The sequence below is a fragment of the Chiloscyllium plagiosum genome, chromosome 5, assembly GCF_004010195.1.
Source record: "Chiloscyllium plagiosum isolate BGI_BamShark_2017 chromosome 5, ASM401019v2, whole genome shotgun sequence".
Lineage (NCBI taxonomy): Eukaryota > Metazoa > Chordata > Chondrichthyes > Orectolobiformes > Hemiscylliidae > Chiloscyllium > Chiloscyllium plagiosum.
Genome location: NC_057714.1, coordinates 120,957,809 through 120,973,156, shown reverse-complemented (window position 1 = coordinate 120,973,156; position 15,348 = coordinate 120,957,809). Strand labels below are relative to the sequence as shown.

The window sequence follows — 15,348 nt, the reverse complement described above, 5'->3', positions numbered from 1 at the left end:
TGACCTGCTGCGCTGTTCCAGCAACACATTTTCAGCTCTGATCTCCAGCATCTACAGACCTCACTTTCTCCCTGTATTCCATGAGATCTAACCTTGCTGATCAGTCTCCCATGGGGAACCTTGTTGAATGCCTTACTGAAGTCCATATAGATCACATCTACTGCTCTGCCCTCATCAATCTTCTTTGTTACTTCTTCAAAAAACTCAATCAAGTTTGTGAGACATGATTTCCCACGCACAAAGCCATGTTGACTATCCCTAATCAGTCCTTGCCTTTCCAAATGCTAACAGTGCACATCTAACGGGTGCAGTGCTTCAATGCCCAATACTGTCAGCTTTCAGTGTATACACCAAAGAGAAAAAGGTAGCACTGTAAAAGGACCATGGAAAGTTTACAGCAGAAAAAAATAAGTCACTTGGCCCACTGTATTGGCCTAATCTACTTCCCAGCATTTAGTCTACAGATCTGCAGGATTTGGCTCAGAGGTGCAAATCCAGATATCTCAAATTGAGGATTTCTGTCTCCATCTTCTAATCCCCCCACCTTTAATCTTTTTACTAATTACGATAAACCATGGACGCGCCGTGAGAGGCCTGTGACCAGTGGTGTGCCACAGGATCAGTGCTGAGTCCACTGCTTTTCCTCATTTATACAAATGATTTGGATGTGAACATAGGAGGTGTGGTTACTAAGTTTGCAGATGACACCAAAATTGGAGGTGTAGTGGTCAGCAAAAGTGGTTACCTCAGAGTACAATGGGATCTTGATCAGATGGGCCAATGGGCTAAGGAGTGGCAGATGGAGTTTAATTCAGATAAATACAAGGTGCTGCATTTTGGAAAGCTAATTCAGGGCAGGACTTCATACATTTAATAATAAGGTCCTGGGGAGTGTTGTTGAGTCGAAACCTTGGAGTGCAGGTTCATAGTTCCTTGAAGGCGGAGCTGCAGTTGGGAAGGATAGTGAAGACAGCATTTGGTACCCTTGCCTTTATCAGTCAGTGCATTGAGTACAGGAGTTGGGAACTCATGGGTTAGGCCACTTTTGGAATACCACATTCAATTGGTTGCCCTGGTACAGGGAGGATGTTGTTAAACCTGAAAGGATTCAGAAAACATTTACAAGAATGTTGCCAGGGTTGGAAGGTTTGAGTTAGAGGCAGAGGCTGAACAGGCTGGGGCTGTTTTCTCTGGAGTGTCGGAGGCGGAGGGGTGAGCTTATAAAAGGTTTATAAAATTACGAGGGGCATGGATAGGGTAAATAGACAAGGTCTTTTCCCTGGGTTTGGGGGGGTGGGGTGGAGGGGGAGTACAAAACTAGAGGGCATAGGTTTAGGGTGAGAGGGGAAAGATATAAAAGAGACCTAAGGGGCAAATGTCCCACACAGAGGATGGTACGTGTATGAAATGAGCTGCCAGAGGAAGTGGTGGAGGCTGCACAGTTGCATTTAAAAGGCACTTAGATGGGTATATGAGTAGGAAAGGTTTAAAGGGTTGTGTGCCAAATGCTGGGAAATGGGACTAGATCTATTTAAGATAAGATACCTGGTCAGCATGGACATGTTGGGCCAAAGGGTCTGTTTCAGTGCGTACTTTCCTCCCTAACTGGAAGACCCGGCATTAGCTAGGGAGAAACAGTTGCAATTTCCCCAACCCTGTAACTCCTTCAAGGAATACCATCCTACCATTTTATCATGCACATGCTCACAAGATCAATACTTTCCATTAACCACAGCTTAAATATTTACAGGGAACCCAATTAAAATGTCAATTAACAACTGTCCTGCATCATCTCTGAAGACAACCTAAGCTGCTGGGTACTTGGTTACACAGCTCAGCACCGCTGGGACATGCTATCAAGCCCAAGTTAAACCTGGAGAATACCAACAAAATAATTACAGCTATAAGAATAAAAAGTCTTTCCCTGAAACAGCAACATGGTCTCTTTTCAGCTGGGTTTTCCAGTATTAGCAATCAAATGTTACAGCGCAGAAACAAGTCTTTCAGCCAATCAAGTCTTTGTATGTTCTTCACCAGCCTTGCCCATTTTCTCTTTATACCCTTTCACTATTTACATTCTTCAAATAACTATTAAATTAATTTGTGGATTGGCCTCAAAATGAGAGTTCGTGTTGGAGAAACCCACATTGTGACCATGTTCATTATAACGATTTGCGATTATTAATATGGCACATGCAGTAGCTGAGTCGAATCGATCAAACCAGAAAGATGCAGGCTTTATTTGGTTTGTTTGTTTCATAACTTCACAAGGTCAGAAACCACACGACACCAGATTACAGTCCAACAGGTTTATTTGAAATCAAGTTTTTGGAACGCCACTCTTCGTTGGGTGGCCTGATTAAGCAGTGCACCGAAAGCTTGTGATTTTAAATAAATCTGTTGGGACTATAACCTGGTGTAGTGTGACTTCTAACTCTGTCCACCCCAGTCCAACACCAGCACCTCCACATCATATCTACGCAGAGACACCCATGTTACATTGGAATAAAAATCACTAAATTAGTCTGCCGGTACAATAAGTGATTAAGGCGGCCAATAAAATGTTGCTGTTTATTGCAAGAGAAATTGAATATAGAAGTTGGGATATTTTGCTACAGTTGCATAGACCACATCTAGAGTACAGCAACAGAGTCAAAATACTGTCAATGCTGACAGTCTGAAATAAAAATAGTGAGCGCTGCACAAACTCAGCAGATCTGGCTGTATCTCTAGACAGAGAAACAGAGTTTACATTCTGAGTCCAATAAGACACTTGAAACTATATGGTTATGTTAAATGTGCAGTATTCTGTAGGATTTGGGTTATTTTATTTAAGGGAGGATGCAAATGCAATTGAGGCAGTTCAGGTCTTTCAACTCATACCTGGGATGCGGGTTACCTTGAGGAAAGGTTGGGGCTGGGTCTGAGACAGGAATGGAGCGTACAGTAAATGGCAGAACTTTGAGAAGAGGGTGGTGGGTGTCTGGAATACGTTGCCAGCAGAGGTGGTAGAGGCAGGTGCGGTAGATTGATTTAAGATGCACCTGGACAGATGCATGAGTAGGTGGGGAGCAGAGGGATACAGATGCTTAGGAATTGGGCGACAGGTTTAGACAGTAGATTTCGATCAGCTCAGGCTTGGAGGGCCGAAGGGCCTGTTCCTGGGCTGTAAATTTTCTTTGTTCTTTAAGCATTAATACACAGAGGGTTCTAGGCATACAGGCCTGCAGTGCCCTGAAAGTGGCACAAGAGCATAACAAAATCAGAAGTTGCTGGAAATACTCAGACCTGGCAGCATCTGTGGAGACATAGCAGAGTTAATGTCTCAAATCCAGTGACCCTTCTTCAGAACAGATTGTAGCTTACAAAAAGTTGCTGTTATTGCTAGAGATGGGCAGGGAAGGGAGGAGGAGTAAATGATAGGTGGAGATGGAGCCCAGAGAGAACAGTTGGGTAGACAAAGGAATGGGTAAAAGGTCAGCTAGGAGAAAGTGAGGACGGCAGATGCTGGAGACCAGAGTTGAAAAATGTGGTGCTGGAAAAACACAGCAGGCCAGGCAGCATCGAAGGAGCAGGAGAATCGACGTTTCGGGCATAAGCCCTTCATCAGGGATGAAGATTCCTGAAGAAGGGCTTATGCCCGAAACGTTGATTCTCCTGCTCCTCGGATGCTGCCTGGCCTGCTGTGTTTTTCCAGCACCACATTTTTCAAAAATGGGCTAAGGTCAGCCTGGGAGAAGGTATAGCAGCTAATGGGGACAGTTAGTGGCTGACAATGGGTTGTTTATGCTGGCAGCCCGTGTGATGACAAGGCTGGGTGCGTGGGGGTTGGGGTAAGGACATGGGAGAAGGCGATCGCGCCTTAAAATATTTGACCTCAATATGGAGTCTAACAGTTGACAGGCTCCCAACAGGAAATTCCATGTTGCTCTTCCAGCTTCGGCTGAGCTTTGCTTCGCCGTAGCAAGCCCAAGACAGAAGGGGTGGCCAGGGAACATGGTGACGCACGGACATAGCAGGCAACGGGAAGCTCAGGGTCATTTTTACGGACAGAACATTGGTGTTCCACAAAGCAGTAATGACCGAGATGGTCAAGGTGGCAGATGGCATGCTTGCCTCCATCGGTCAGGGCACAGAGTATAAAAATTGGCAAGTCGTTTGCAGCTGTGGAGAACTTTGGCGAGGCCAATATTTGGAATATTCTGGTCACCACGCCACCAGAAGGATGTGGAGTTTGTGGAGAGGGTACAGAAAACTGTCTACCAGTATGTTGCCTGGTTAAGGAAGGTTATTAGCTCGGAGGAGAGGTTGGACAAATTATTTATTTTCATTTGAATGTTAGAGGCAGATGGACAACCTAATGGAAGCTTACAAAATTATGAGAGGCATGGATAGTCGGAGTCTGGGAAGGAACGTCAATTAATTGGGGACATAGGTTTACGGTGAAGGGGGGGGGGGGGGGGGTTGCAGTTTAAAGGAGATGTGAGGGGTAAGGTTTTTTTTTAAAAAAAAACACACAGGGGCCAGAATGTGCTGCCAGAGGAGTTAACAGAAGCAGATACAGTAGCAAAATCTAAGAGGCACCTTGACAGAGACATGAAGTGAAAGGGAATGGGGGATGTGGACCACATCAAGGCAAACTATTTTTATTTTAGGAAGGCAATATGGGTCGGTGCAGGCTTGATGGGCCAAAGGGCCTGTTCCTATGCTCTACTGTCCTTTGTACCGATTGGAGTTTAAAAGAATGAGAGGTGATCTTATTGAAATATTTAAGATCCTGAAGAGACTCGATAGTGGGGGGGGAAGATGCTGAGAGATCGCTTCCCTAGTGGGACAGACTAGAACTAGGCACTAGCTTACAGATAACAGATATAACATTTGAACAGATGAGAAGGAATTTGCTTCCCCCCTCAAAGTTGCTCGAGAATTCTCTCCCCCAAAAGTGTGGTGGAAGTGGGCTCATTGGATAGGTTACGGCAGAAGTCGATCTGTTCTTGACAAACGAAGGAGTCCATGACCATCGGAGGTAGATGTGGAGTTGAGGCCACAATCCGATCAACCATGATCTACTGGGTGGCAGAACAAGCAAGGAGCTGGATGGCTGACTCCTGCTCTTGGTACATATCTTTGTAACCTTAATATGGAGATGTCGGTGCTGGACTGGGGTGTACAAAGTTACAAATCACACAACACCAGGTTATAGTCCAACAGGTTTAATTGGAAGCACTAGCTTTCGGAGCGACGCTCCTTCATCAGGTAGTTGTGTTCAACCACCTGATGAAGGAGCAGCGCTCAGAAAGCTAGTGCTTCCAATTAAACCTGATGGACTATAACCTGGTGTTGAGAGATTTGTAACTTAGTAACCTTAGCTCTGCTTCCCTCACCAGTTACGGTCTGTCTGGCTGGGCATTTCCAGAATTTCTTTTTGTTTTAGTGGTATACGTTTGGAGTTATGAAAGGTATCACAATCCTGAATCTTATCTACTCACCTGACAGAGATCTCACCAGAGTCTTCACTTTTGCTCTGCGCAATTCTCGACACCACTTGTTTACATCTTTGTACGAGTAGAGTTTGAGAAACTGAATGGTGTAGCACATCAGTGCCATTACAGCACCCACTACAGAACGAGAAACAAAGTGCCTTAGAACAACACATTTTGGAATTAAACCCCCCCCACCTTTTAGAACTAGGCAGAGAACAGGGTCTTTCAGATGTAGAAATGTGGGAGGAGACCGGATAAAAAAGGAGTCGGCCATCAGCCACATTTCTGATGAAGGGCTTAGATCCGAAACGTCAATTCCCCTGCTCCTTGGATGCTGCCCGACCAGCTGACTTGGATCTGCAGTCCTCACTTTCTCTCATTTGAGCCATTCAACAAGATTGCGGCTGACCTGACTTTAACCTCAACTCTGCATTCCTGCATACCCCAGACAATCTTTCATCCCTTGGTAATCATGAATCTATCTCTACCAGAAAAAGTATGAAAAGATTTTCCATCCCACTACTATTTGAAGAAAGGGATTGCAAAGACACTCAGCCCTCCACAAAAACAGTGCTTTCTCATCAATGTTTTGAACAGGCATCCTCTTATTTTTCGAGATCGACCCCCTAACTGTACATTCTTATACAAGAGTAAATGTCATGTCTATGTTTCAATTAAACCACCTCCGATTCTTCTAAACTCCAGAAAATACAGGTCTAGCCTTTCCTCATAAGGCAATCCACTAATTTCAGATATTAGTCCTATAAACCTTCTCCGAACTGTTTCTAACATCCTTCTGTAAGTATGGAGACCAGTAGCGCATGCAGTATTCCAGCTACAGTATCACCGATGCCCTGTAAACTACAGCATAACCTCACTTCACTTGTATTCAATCTCGCTCACAATAAAACAAGGCATTTTATTTGCTTCCCTGGTGACTTGCTGTACCTGCATACTAACCACCTGTGGCTCATGCACTGGGGCACTCCGAGCTCTGCAACCTCTCACCATTCAGATGATGTGCTTTTTTTTCCATTCTGCCAAAATAGATAATCTCTCACTTAGACATTGTACTCCATTTCCCAGAACTTTGCCCACTCACTGAAACTATCTATATCCCTTTGAGGGCTCCTTATGTCCTCTTCACCACTTACTTTCCCACCTACCAATAGACTAATAGCTGGTGTGAGTGGATTGCCTAGCAACATACCATCAGCAAGTTTAGCTACCATACCTCAGCCCCTTTATCCAAACCATTTCTACAATTTGTAAAGAGATAAGCACATGGATGATGATGGGATAGCATAAGGGGACGAGCTGAGAATAGTTCACAGGTCAGCACAACATTGAAGGCCGAAGGGCCTGTTCTGCGCTGTATTATACTATGTTCTAGATATTGCCCCTGCACTGACCCCTGTGGCACACCACTTGGGACATCTACCAGATGACAAAAAAAAAAAGACATTTATTCCTACACTTTGCTTCCCCTTAGCCAGCCTAGATATCAGAGTAAAGGAAGCTTGTTTTAATGAAAAAAAAGGACTGTGACAAGGGCATCGCTGGAAAGCCCAGCATTTGTTGCTCATCCCCAACTGGCCTTGAGGCCATTGCCTGAACTGTCTTCAAAAGGTATGATCAGCCCTTTTAAAATGCTGTAGACCATCTAGTGCAGGTACACATGCAGGGAAGATGTCCCAACTGTTAAGGAATGACATAGCATTGTACTTCAAAAACAGAATGAAATGTGTCAATAATCAGGTCAGAGATGGCAGCAACATTACAACTGCAAGCCCTCCGGTGGGGGGAGGAGGACCGTGGAGTCGTCCAAACCTAGAGGGCACAGGTTTAAGGCGAGAGGGGAAAGACTGAAAATGGACCTCAGGAGCAATGGAGGTGGTGTGTGTATGGAGTGAGCTGCCAAAGTCCGATGGTCAAGTTTTGAGTGACCCAACAGCCTATTCTCACCTCAGAGGATGTATATTGCTCCAAATTACAGAGAAGACTGAGCCCACTGAAGGAGGAAAAAGATGATTTGTAAACCTTGTTAAAGTTGTCCAATGCTATGATACTCTACCCTCTCATTGAATAGACTGTCCGGCAACTAAACAGACATTTAAGACCAGTTGCTATCCTTGGCACGACCTAAATGCGGACTAGAATTTTTACTGCATTAGATGACCCCGAAAATGTTTGGCGGTTTGTAACCAAATAATTTTCCAAATAACAGAGCTTCTCCATAGAATCCAAAGCTACAAGTTAGTGCCTTCTATAATGGAGGGAAGTGGACCTTTTTTCCCTGAACCGCTTTCCACTGTACTCACCTGGAGTTATTGAGTCAACCGATAATACCACTGCTACAGGGAAGGATAGAATGGCGGTCAGGTTAACTGTATGCAAAGCCAACCCGAAACGCTCAGACAAAACACCCTGTGGAGAAAACAAAAAACAAGTCAAGAGATAATGAGAAGCAATGGGCTTTCTTGAAGGTGATTATTTCAAGTGTGGTATATATTCAGATGAATTTAAAAAGAAATGAGGCTCCTTGCATGAGCTTACATTGTGTTAGCTAGGAACTGTGGGGGTAGGACTTACTTATATGACACTGCAGCTTAAATCCAACAAATGCTTTACAAGGTTAAAGTGGCCACAAGAAACTTATCCAGCCACCATCCCATCCTGCTACAGTACCATGACTATAAAAAGAGACTGAATGACTACAACTGCAGGCCTTGGTTTTATTGCTGAGGAAGATGGCGTACATGCAGGGAGCTCAGCACACAACTAGAAAGGAGAGCAGGAAGCCAGGTTCAAGGCCCCTTTAGCATCCTCAGAGTTAAAAACACAAGGCCCAGGAGCTGGTTATCATGTTCTTAGCTGTAGTTAGTTCCATAGCTCAGTGAAAGTTAATAAAATCATGACGGCATGGATAGGGTGAATAGCCAAGGTCCTTTTCCCCAGGGTTGTGGTGGGGGGGGGGGGGGGGGGGGGGGGGGGGGGGGGAGGACCGTGGAGTCGTCCAAACCTAGAGGGCACAGGTTTAAGGCGAGAGGGGAAAGACTGAAAATGGACCTCAGGAGCAATGGAGGTGGCGTGTGTATGGAGTGAGCTGCCAAAGTGCTGGTACAATTACAACATTTAAAAGACATTTAAGAAGGATTTAGAGGGATATAGCCAAATGCTGGCAAATGGGACGAGATTAATTTAGAATATCTGGTCAGATTAGATGAGTTGGACCAAAGGGTCTATTTCCGTGCAGTACATCTCTATGACTAACTCACACATTAGAATGACAGAGGGATGCTTACTGATCAAAACCACTCTAGGTGGCAAACTGGGTTTTAATACCTAGCTTCACTTGGGATCCTGCTAATTCAGAGAGGTTTGGTTTGGTGACAAGCTCCAGTTTGAAAGTGAAAGGAGTCATGCACGACCAAACAAATCTATCCTCGTTTGCAAGCCCTAAGCACAAACCGATATGGTGTAAAATGTAGAAATTTGATACTGCTGTTGTTGGGTGCACCATCATGTACATATGGAAGCCAAACTACTTCAGGTAGCACTGCACTGGCTAAGTAATGCTGTCAAAATCAGGTATGGGCAGATTAAGATCAGGATAAAATACCCTCTCCAATGCTTTGCAAACCTTGCAAATTAAAAAAAAACTCTGAATGTATTGACATAGTGCATAGTAACAATCACAGGTTATTCTTTGCTGAGTACACAAATACTGCCCCTTGCCAAGCCCTGTATAGGACAGTCCAAACTTTAAGGATGTTGCTTGGATTCAAATTCATTACCCAGTGTTCCCATTAAAGGCCAACCTCGATCATTTGAACGACACAGGTTCGGATAACAGTTTACCAAAGCATCAGGACCTCAAGATCTTGTTCAGATAATCCGAAATTTGGATAATTGGTGTTCAGATAACTGAGGTTGTTCCGTATAGTGCTTCACAGAAGTTGGAATTGGAAGCTGACACGGAATGATTGCAATTTAAGCTCCAGTCCCACCCCCATTCCAGTTTTAGATTAGTGAAATGTTGCACCTCTATTCCACAGAATCTCGGAATTCCCAACACAGCAGGTTGTTCCACTGACTTACTCTGGTTGTGCTTCACAGCACAAACAAGGAATGTTATCCAAAACCCAACCTGCTGGAAAGGCAGCATCTCAAACATCAAATGGCAGTGACAAGCTCAGAGCTTAAAGTAACAAAAAGGAAGCAGGCAGTAAAGTGGAATGGAGGGCAAGTTGAGATCAGAATGTATCAAATGACAGAGCGGATTCAAGGGGTTGAATTTCCTCCTCCTCTCTCTTATATTCTTATCCCTACATAACCCCAGAAAACAGTGGTGGTGTTCCTTTAACATAATCAGCAGCAAACTGAATAACTGAGTGGGCACAGAGAACCAGCCACATAGACACTAGAAGCTGAGAGAACCAATAAGGGAGCCAGATTCCCCTCTCTAAAAACTGTTCAGGATACTGGGAACTTTCCAGCTCACTGATTTGGATTTACTGAATTTCATTCCAGCTTACTGTGATGGCTTTCGATCTCATGGTCTGTGAAACTGAGCAAATGACACAATCACTTGGTGCACTATGGCCTGGACAAAGGGAATGGAATGGGTATTGCTATGAAGTTATAGGTGGACTGTACCTTAAGAGAAAGTGAAAACTGGCAAGGACTTAACAAGCACAGGGTGTGCTGAAACATTTAGAAAATGTAACATTTGGCTGTGAAACAAAAAGCTGCGATGAGTTTTTTTTTTTAAAAAAAGAGTTTTTAAAGATTCCCTACAGTGTGGAAACAGGCCCTTCAGCCCAACAAGTCCAGACCGACCCTCCGAAGAGTAACCCATTTACCTCTGACTAACGCACCTAACACTATGGGCAATTTAGCATGGCCAATTCTCCTAACCTGCACATTTTTGGACTGTGGGAGGAAACCGGAGCACCTGGAGGAAACCCGCACAGACACGGGGAGAATGTGCAAACTCCACACAGATAGGTCACCCAAGACAGAAATGGAACCCGGGTCCCAGGTGCTGTGAGGCTGCAGTGCTAACCACTGAGCCACCATGATGTCACTGTTTTGGTACACAACAAATTCAAATTTGGCCAATCAGTTTAAATTATGCCCCAAGATACAAGATCCAATCGAATTTGAATTTTACTATCAAACCAATGAGACGATCTGATGTTTTAGGGTATAAAAATCAGGCATTTTGAACAGTTAGCCAGAGCGGTAAAGAGCACCAACAAACAGACTGCCCACAGAGATGCTCTCTGAAAGGTACCTTTTCATATGAAATCTGTGAGGCAGAAGACCAAAGACAACAGTTAAATCTCCAGAGGAAAATCAACACAGCTGCCTGGTTTTGAAATTTGATTTTTTTTTGTAAAACTTATTTGGGGGTTTTATCAGATCAGTATGTTGTTGTAAAGTGGGAGGTAGATAAATTGATCAGACAAAGGAGGAAATACAGTGTAGATAGTTGTTGGTTAATCTGCTTTTTTTTTCTTGGAGTTAAAGAATAAATTGTTAATTTTTTTCTTTAAATAGTGAGATTTGGTAATTCTTTGTCACTTATACTTCTACAGATTACGAGGCGAGGTGAACGTGTGTGTGTGTGTGTGCGTGTGTGTGTGTCTGGTTTAAATTAGCAAAAGGGTTTACTCCGTGTCATAATAGTATGATAACTGCCCTCAAAACTCCTGAATGCTGGAAGGGGGAGGGGTGATTTGATTGTGATGACAATATGCAGGATTTCCCTTGCTGTTCCTATCTAATAATTCTTCCTTGAGGGGCAGATGTCTGTATGGATGTCAGGAAAGAACAGGTTCTAGCTTAGCAGGGACCGTCCACACAAATTTCATGTTAACACTCATCGTTGCCGCATTCACTTATTGAACAATGTGGCCATTTGGGGAAAGCCTAAGGGATTCCCTGGGATGTCGAACTGTATTTGCATGGTTTTAGGAATGCTGGGATTAAGAAAGATTTGTTATTTCTAAAACAAGGCGTGACTTGCTTCCCCACAGAACCGGCACTCCCAAGCTCAGTGAACCAAACTAGAGGGCGTCCAAATAAACAAGCAATTCACTTCCGGAAATCTACATCTCCCAACATTTATGCATCAAAAACTATGCAACAATTAGAACACAAGTACTCTCTCTCCATCAAGAAAAAGAAAACTACCAACTCACCATAGCCATTTTCCTTTCAATGTGCAGTGTCACAATTACAAAAGTATTCGAGACTGGGGAATATAAAGAAGTCTGTTAAATCAACAGTAAATGAGCACAGAATGATATACACTAGTGATATGGGGGGTATGGTATCACACTGTGGCATTTATGCTTCTCTTTCTGTCACATTACAGTTTCACTTCCTGCTTAGCTGCTAAAAAGATAACATTTGTCAATGGTGGTGACAGGAACAGCAGAGTTGCTGATCCCCAATTCAAAAGTGGAAACTCAAAACAAAGGGAAATTGATTCATGTCGGGAAGGACAAGATTACATTGTTATGTAATTGGAATGGACAGCAGGAGGATACAGGAGCATTTTAACCACTCGCAATCTTAGCTTTCGAAAAAATCCCAGGTGTTAGAAATTAAAGTCAACAAAAATAATAGTTGGGAGACAAGTTCAAAATTAGTGAATTGCGAGCAAGGAGGGATATTAAGTCTCATTGGGCAAGTTCAAAGTTAGATTAGATTCCCTACAGTGTGGAAACAGGCCCTTCGACCCAATCAGTCCACATCAACCCCCCAAAGAGTAACCCACCCAGACCTATTTCCCTCTGAATGATGCACCTAATACTATGGGCAATTTACCATGGTCAATTCACCTGACCTGCACATCGTTGGACTGTGGGAGGAAATGGAGCACCCGGAGGAAACTCACGCAGACACGGGGAGAATTTGCAAACTCAACAGACAGTCACCAGAGGCTGGAATTGAACCTGGGACCCTGGTGCTGTGAGGCAGCAGTGCTAACCACTGAGCCACCGTGCTGTGCCCGCAAAGGGCTAATAAAATTTCAGAGCAAGTTACTAGGGAATGACATCATCTCAAGACTTGTCCTGTCAATTTAAGCACCTACTGGACAATGAGAGACTGGGAAAGGCTCAGAGAAACAAACTAGTTCAAGTGCAGGTACTCACCAATTATAAGGCACAAAGCAGGCCAACTGTAGGGGTCTTTCAGGAACAGTGAGATTATTTGAATTGGATCCACTAATATACCATATCTGCAATTGAAAATGTATCAATGACCAGTTTTAAAGAAAAAATGATAAAGGTTAAAAAGTATTTCAAATTTTATTTCTTACATTATACTAAAAGTAAACTGCAGACAACTGCTATATTCACTCAGAAGTATAGACTAGAACAATAATCAAATTGTTGTTTCCCCATAATCAAATTGAATCGAAATTCAGGGTAGGTACAGCAATGTTGCTGCTCAGCTTGGATTGGGAAATCCCCTTCCAGAATCCTCAGCTTTGAAATTCCAACACACAGCCACACCATCTTGAGTAATGCTCTGTTTTAGTTACACGGCGACAGTATTGTGGATGTTATTTTACTCGACCAGAAATGTAGAGAAAGTGAATTCAGGTCCCACTATGATAGTCTGAGAATCAACATTTAAAGCATCTGGAAATAAAAGTACCAGTAAATGTGGCCATGAAACTTTCAGTTAATGTAAAAACCCAATTAGTTTATACAATACAATACAGGAACAGGCCTGTTGGCCCATCAAACCTGCACTGATACCTTATCCTTATTTAGATCTGTTACTTATTGCTTATACATGGTATCTATCTCTGTTTGCTTCATGTTCATGTGTCTATCAAAATACACCGTAAACGTTGTTAATGTACCCGCTTCCACCAGCTCCACTGGCATTTGTTCCGGCACCCATAACCTTGTGTGAAACATTTACCCCACACTTCTCTCCAGAACTTTCCCCCCTCTCACCTTGAACCTGTGCCCTTGTGTAGTTGACCTTTCCACCCTTGGAGAACACCTCTGACTCTCCACACGGTCTGAGCCTCTTAATTTTGCAGACTTTGATCAGATTGCCCCTCAGCCTGTCTTTCCAGTGTGTTTGTCCACCCTCTCCTCACTCCAAAAGGCCTCCAGACCAGGCAACAACCTGCTCTGCACCCCCTCCAAAGCATCCACATCCTTCTGGTAGTATAGCAACCAGAACTGCACGCTGTATTCCAAATATGGCCTAGCTAAAGCTTTATTCAGCTATAATATCACTTGCAAACTTTTATATTCAATACCCTGGCCAATGAAGGAAGGTATGCTGCATGCATTCTTGACCATCTTACCCACCAGTGTTGCCACTTTCAGGGATCTGTGGACCTATACACCCAGATCCATTTCTGTGTCAATGCTCTTGGGTTCTGCCATTTATTGTATAATTTACACTTGCATTTGACCTTCCAAAATGCACCACCACATCTTTGTGGTAAAAACAAGGACTGCAGATGCTGGAAACCAGAGTTTAGATTAGAGTGGTGCTGGAAAAGCACAGCAGGTCAGGCAGCATCCGAGGAGAATCGGCATTTTGGACAAAAGCCCTACATCAGGAATATTCCTGATGAAGGGCTTTTGCCCGAAACATCGATTTTCCTGGTCCTCGGATGCTGCCTGACCTGCTGTGCTGTTCCAGCACCATTCTAATCTGGACCCCCATCACCTCATCTTTGTCCAAATTAAACACCATCTGCCATTTCTGTGCCCAAATCTGCAATATGTATCCCACTGAATCCTTCAACAATCCTCCTCACTATCTGCAATTCCGGCAATTTTGGTGTCACCCGTGAACTTACTAATCAGACCATCTACATTTACCCCCAGATCATTTACATCTATTACAAACAAAGGTCCCAGCACTGATCCCTGCAGAACACTAGTTATTGATCTCCATTCCGAAATGCACACTTCCACCCCCACACTGACTGCGCCAGTTCTGTATCCATCTAGCCAGCACACCCCAGATCCCATGAGACTCTACCTTCTGTACCAGCCAGTCATGAGGTACCTTATCGAAGGCCTTACTAAAGTTTACGTAGACAACAACCACTACCCTTCCCTCAAACATTGCCATCTCCTCAAAAAACACAAACAAAGTTGGTGAGACTTGACCTTCCCCACACAAACCCTTGCTGCCTATCACTAACAAGCCCATTTGCTTCCAAACATGGATAAACCTGGTCTCTCAGTATCTTCTCCAACAGCTTCCCAGTCACTGATATCACACTCCCCACCCTGTAACTAGATTATCTGTTTCTCTTCTTAAAGAAATAAACATTAGCCATTCTCTTTTCCTCTGGAACCTCGCCTAAGGCCAAAGAAGATGCAAAGGTTTGCGTTAAGGTCCTAGCTATTTTCTCCCTTGCCTCCCACTGTATCCTGAGATAGATCCCATTTGGCCCTCGGTACTTGTCTACCTCGTGTGTTGAGATACCCAGCACTTCCACCTTTATAATGTTGACCTACCAGAGAGTATTCACATACCTTGCCCTAACCTCAATATCCCTCAATGCTTCACGTCCCTTTCTTTGGTGAATACCGGTGTAAAGTACTCATTAAGGATCCCACTCATTTTCTCTGGCTCCATACACAACCTTCTTCCTGAATTCAAAGTTTGTGCGAAGATTTGTAGCTCGGGTGCTCGTTGTTGTGGTTCTGTTCGCCGAGCTGAGAGTTTTTGTTGCAAACGTTTCGTCCCCTGGCTAGGCGACATCATCAGTGCTTGGGAGCCTTCTGCGAAGCGCTTCTTTGATGTTTCCTCCGGTGTTTATAGTGGTATGTCCCTGCCGCTTCCAGTTGTCAGTTTCAGC

General features: G+C 43.9%; 1 protein-coding gene across 1 annotated transcript in view; it reads right to left on the bottom strand.

Annotated features, from left to right (window-relative positions):
- Positions 1-15,348, bottom strand: part of LOC122550344 (diacylglycerol O-acyltransferase 1-like) — a 106,925-nt gene that overhangs the window by 32,840 nt on the left and 58,737 nt on the right. Inside the window, exons 4-7 of the mRNA XM_043691072.1 lie at positions 12,653-12,738; positions 11,693-11,745; positions 7,805-7,910; positions 5,490-5,618 (exon numbers count right to left, since the gene is read on the bottom strand). Coding sequence (XP_043547007.1) covers positions 5,490-5,618; positions 7,805-7,910; positions 11,693-11,745; positions 12,653-12,738 — 374 coding nt within the window. The remainder of the gene's footprint in view (positions 1-5,489; positions 5,619-7,804; positions 7,911-11,692; positions 11,746-12,652; positions 12,739-15,348) is intronic.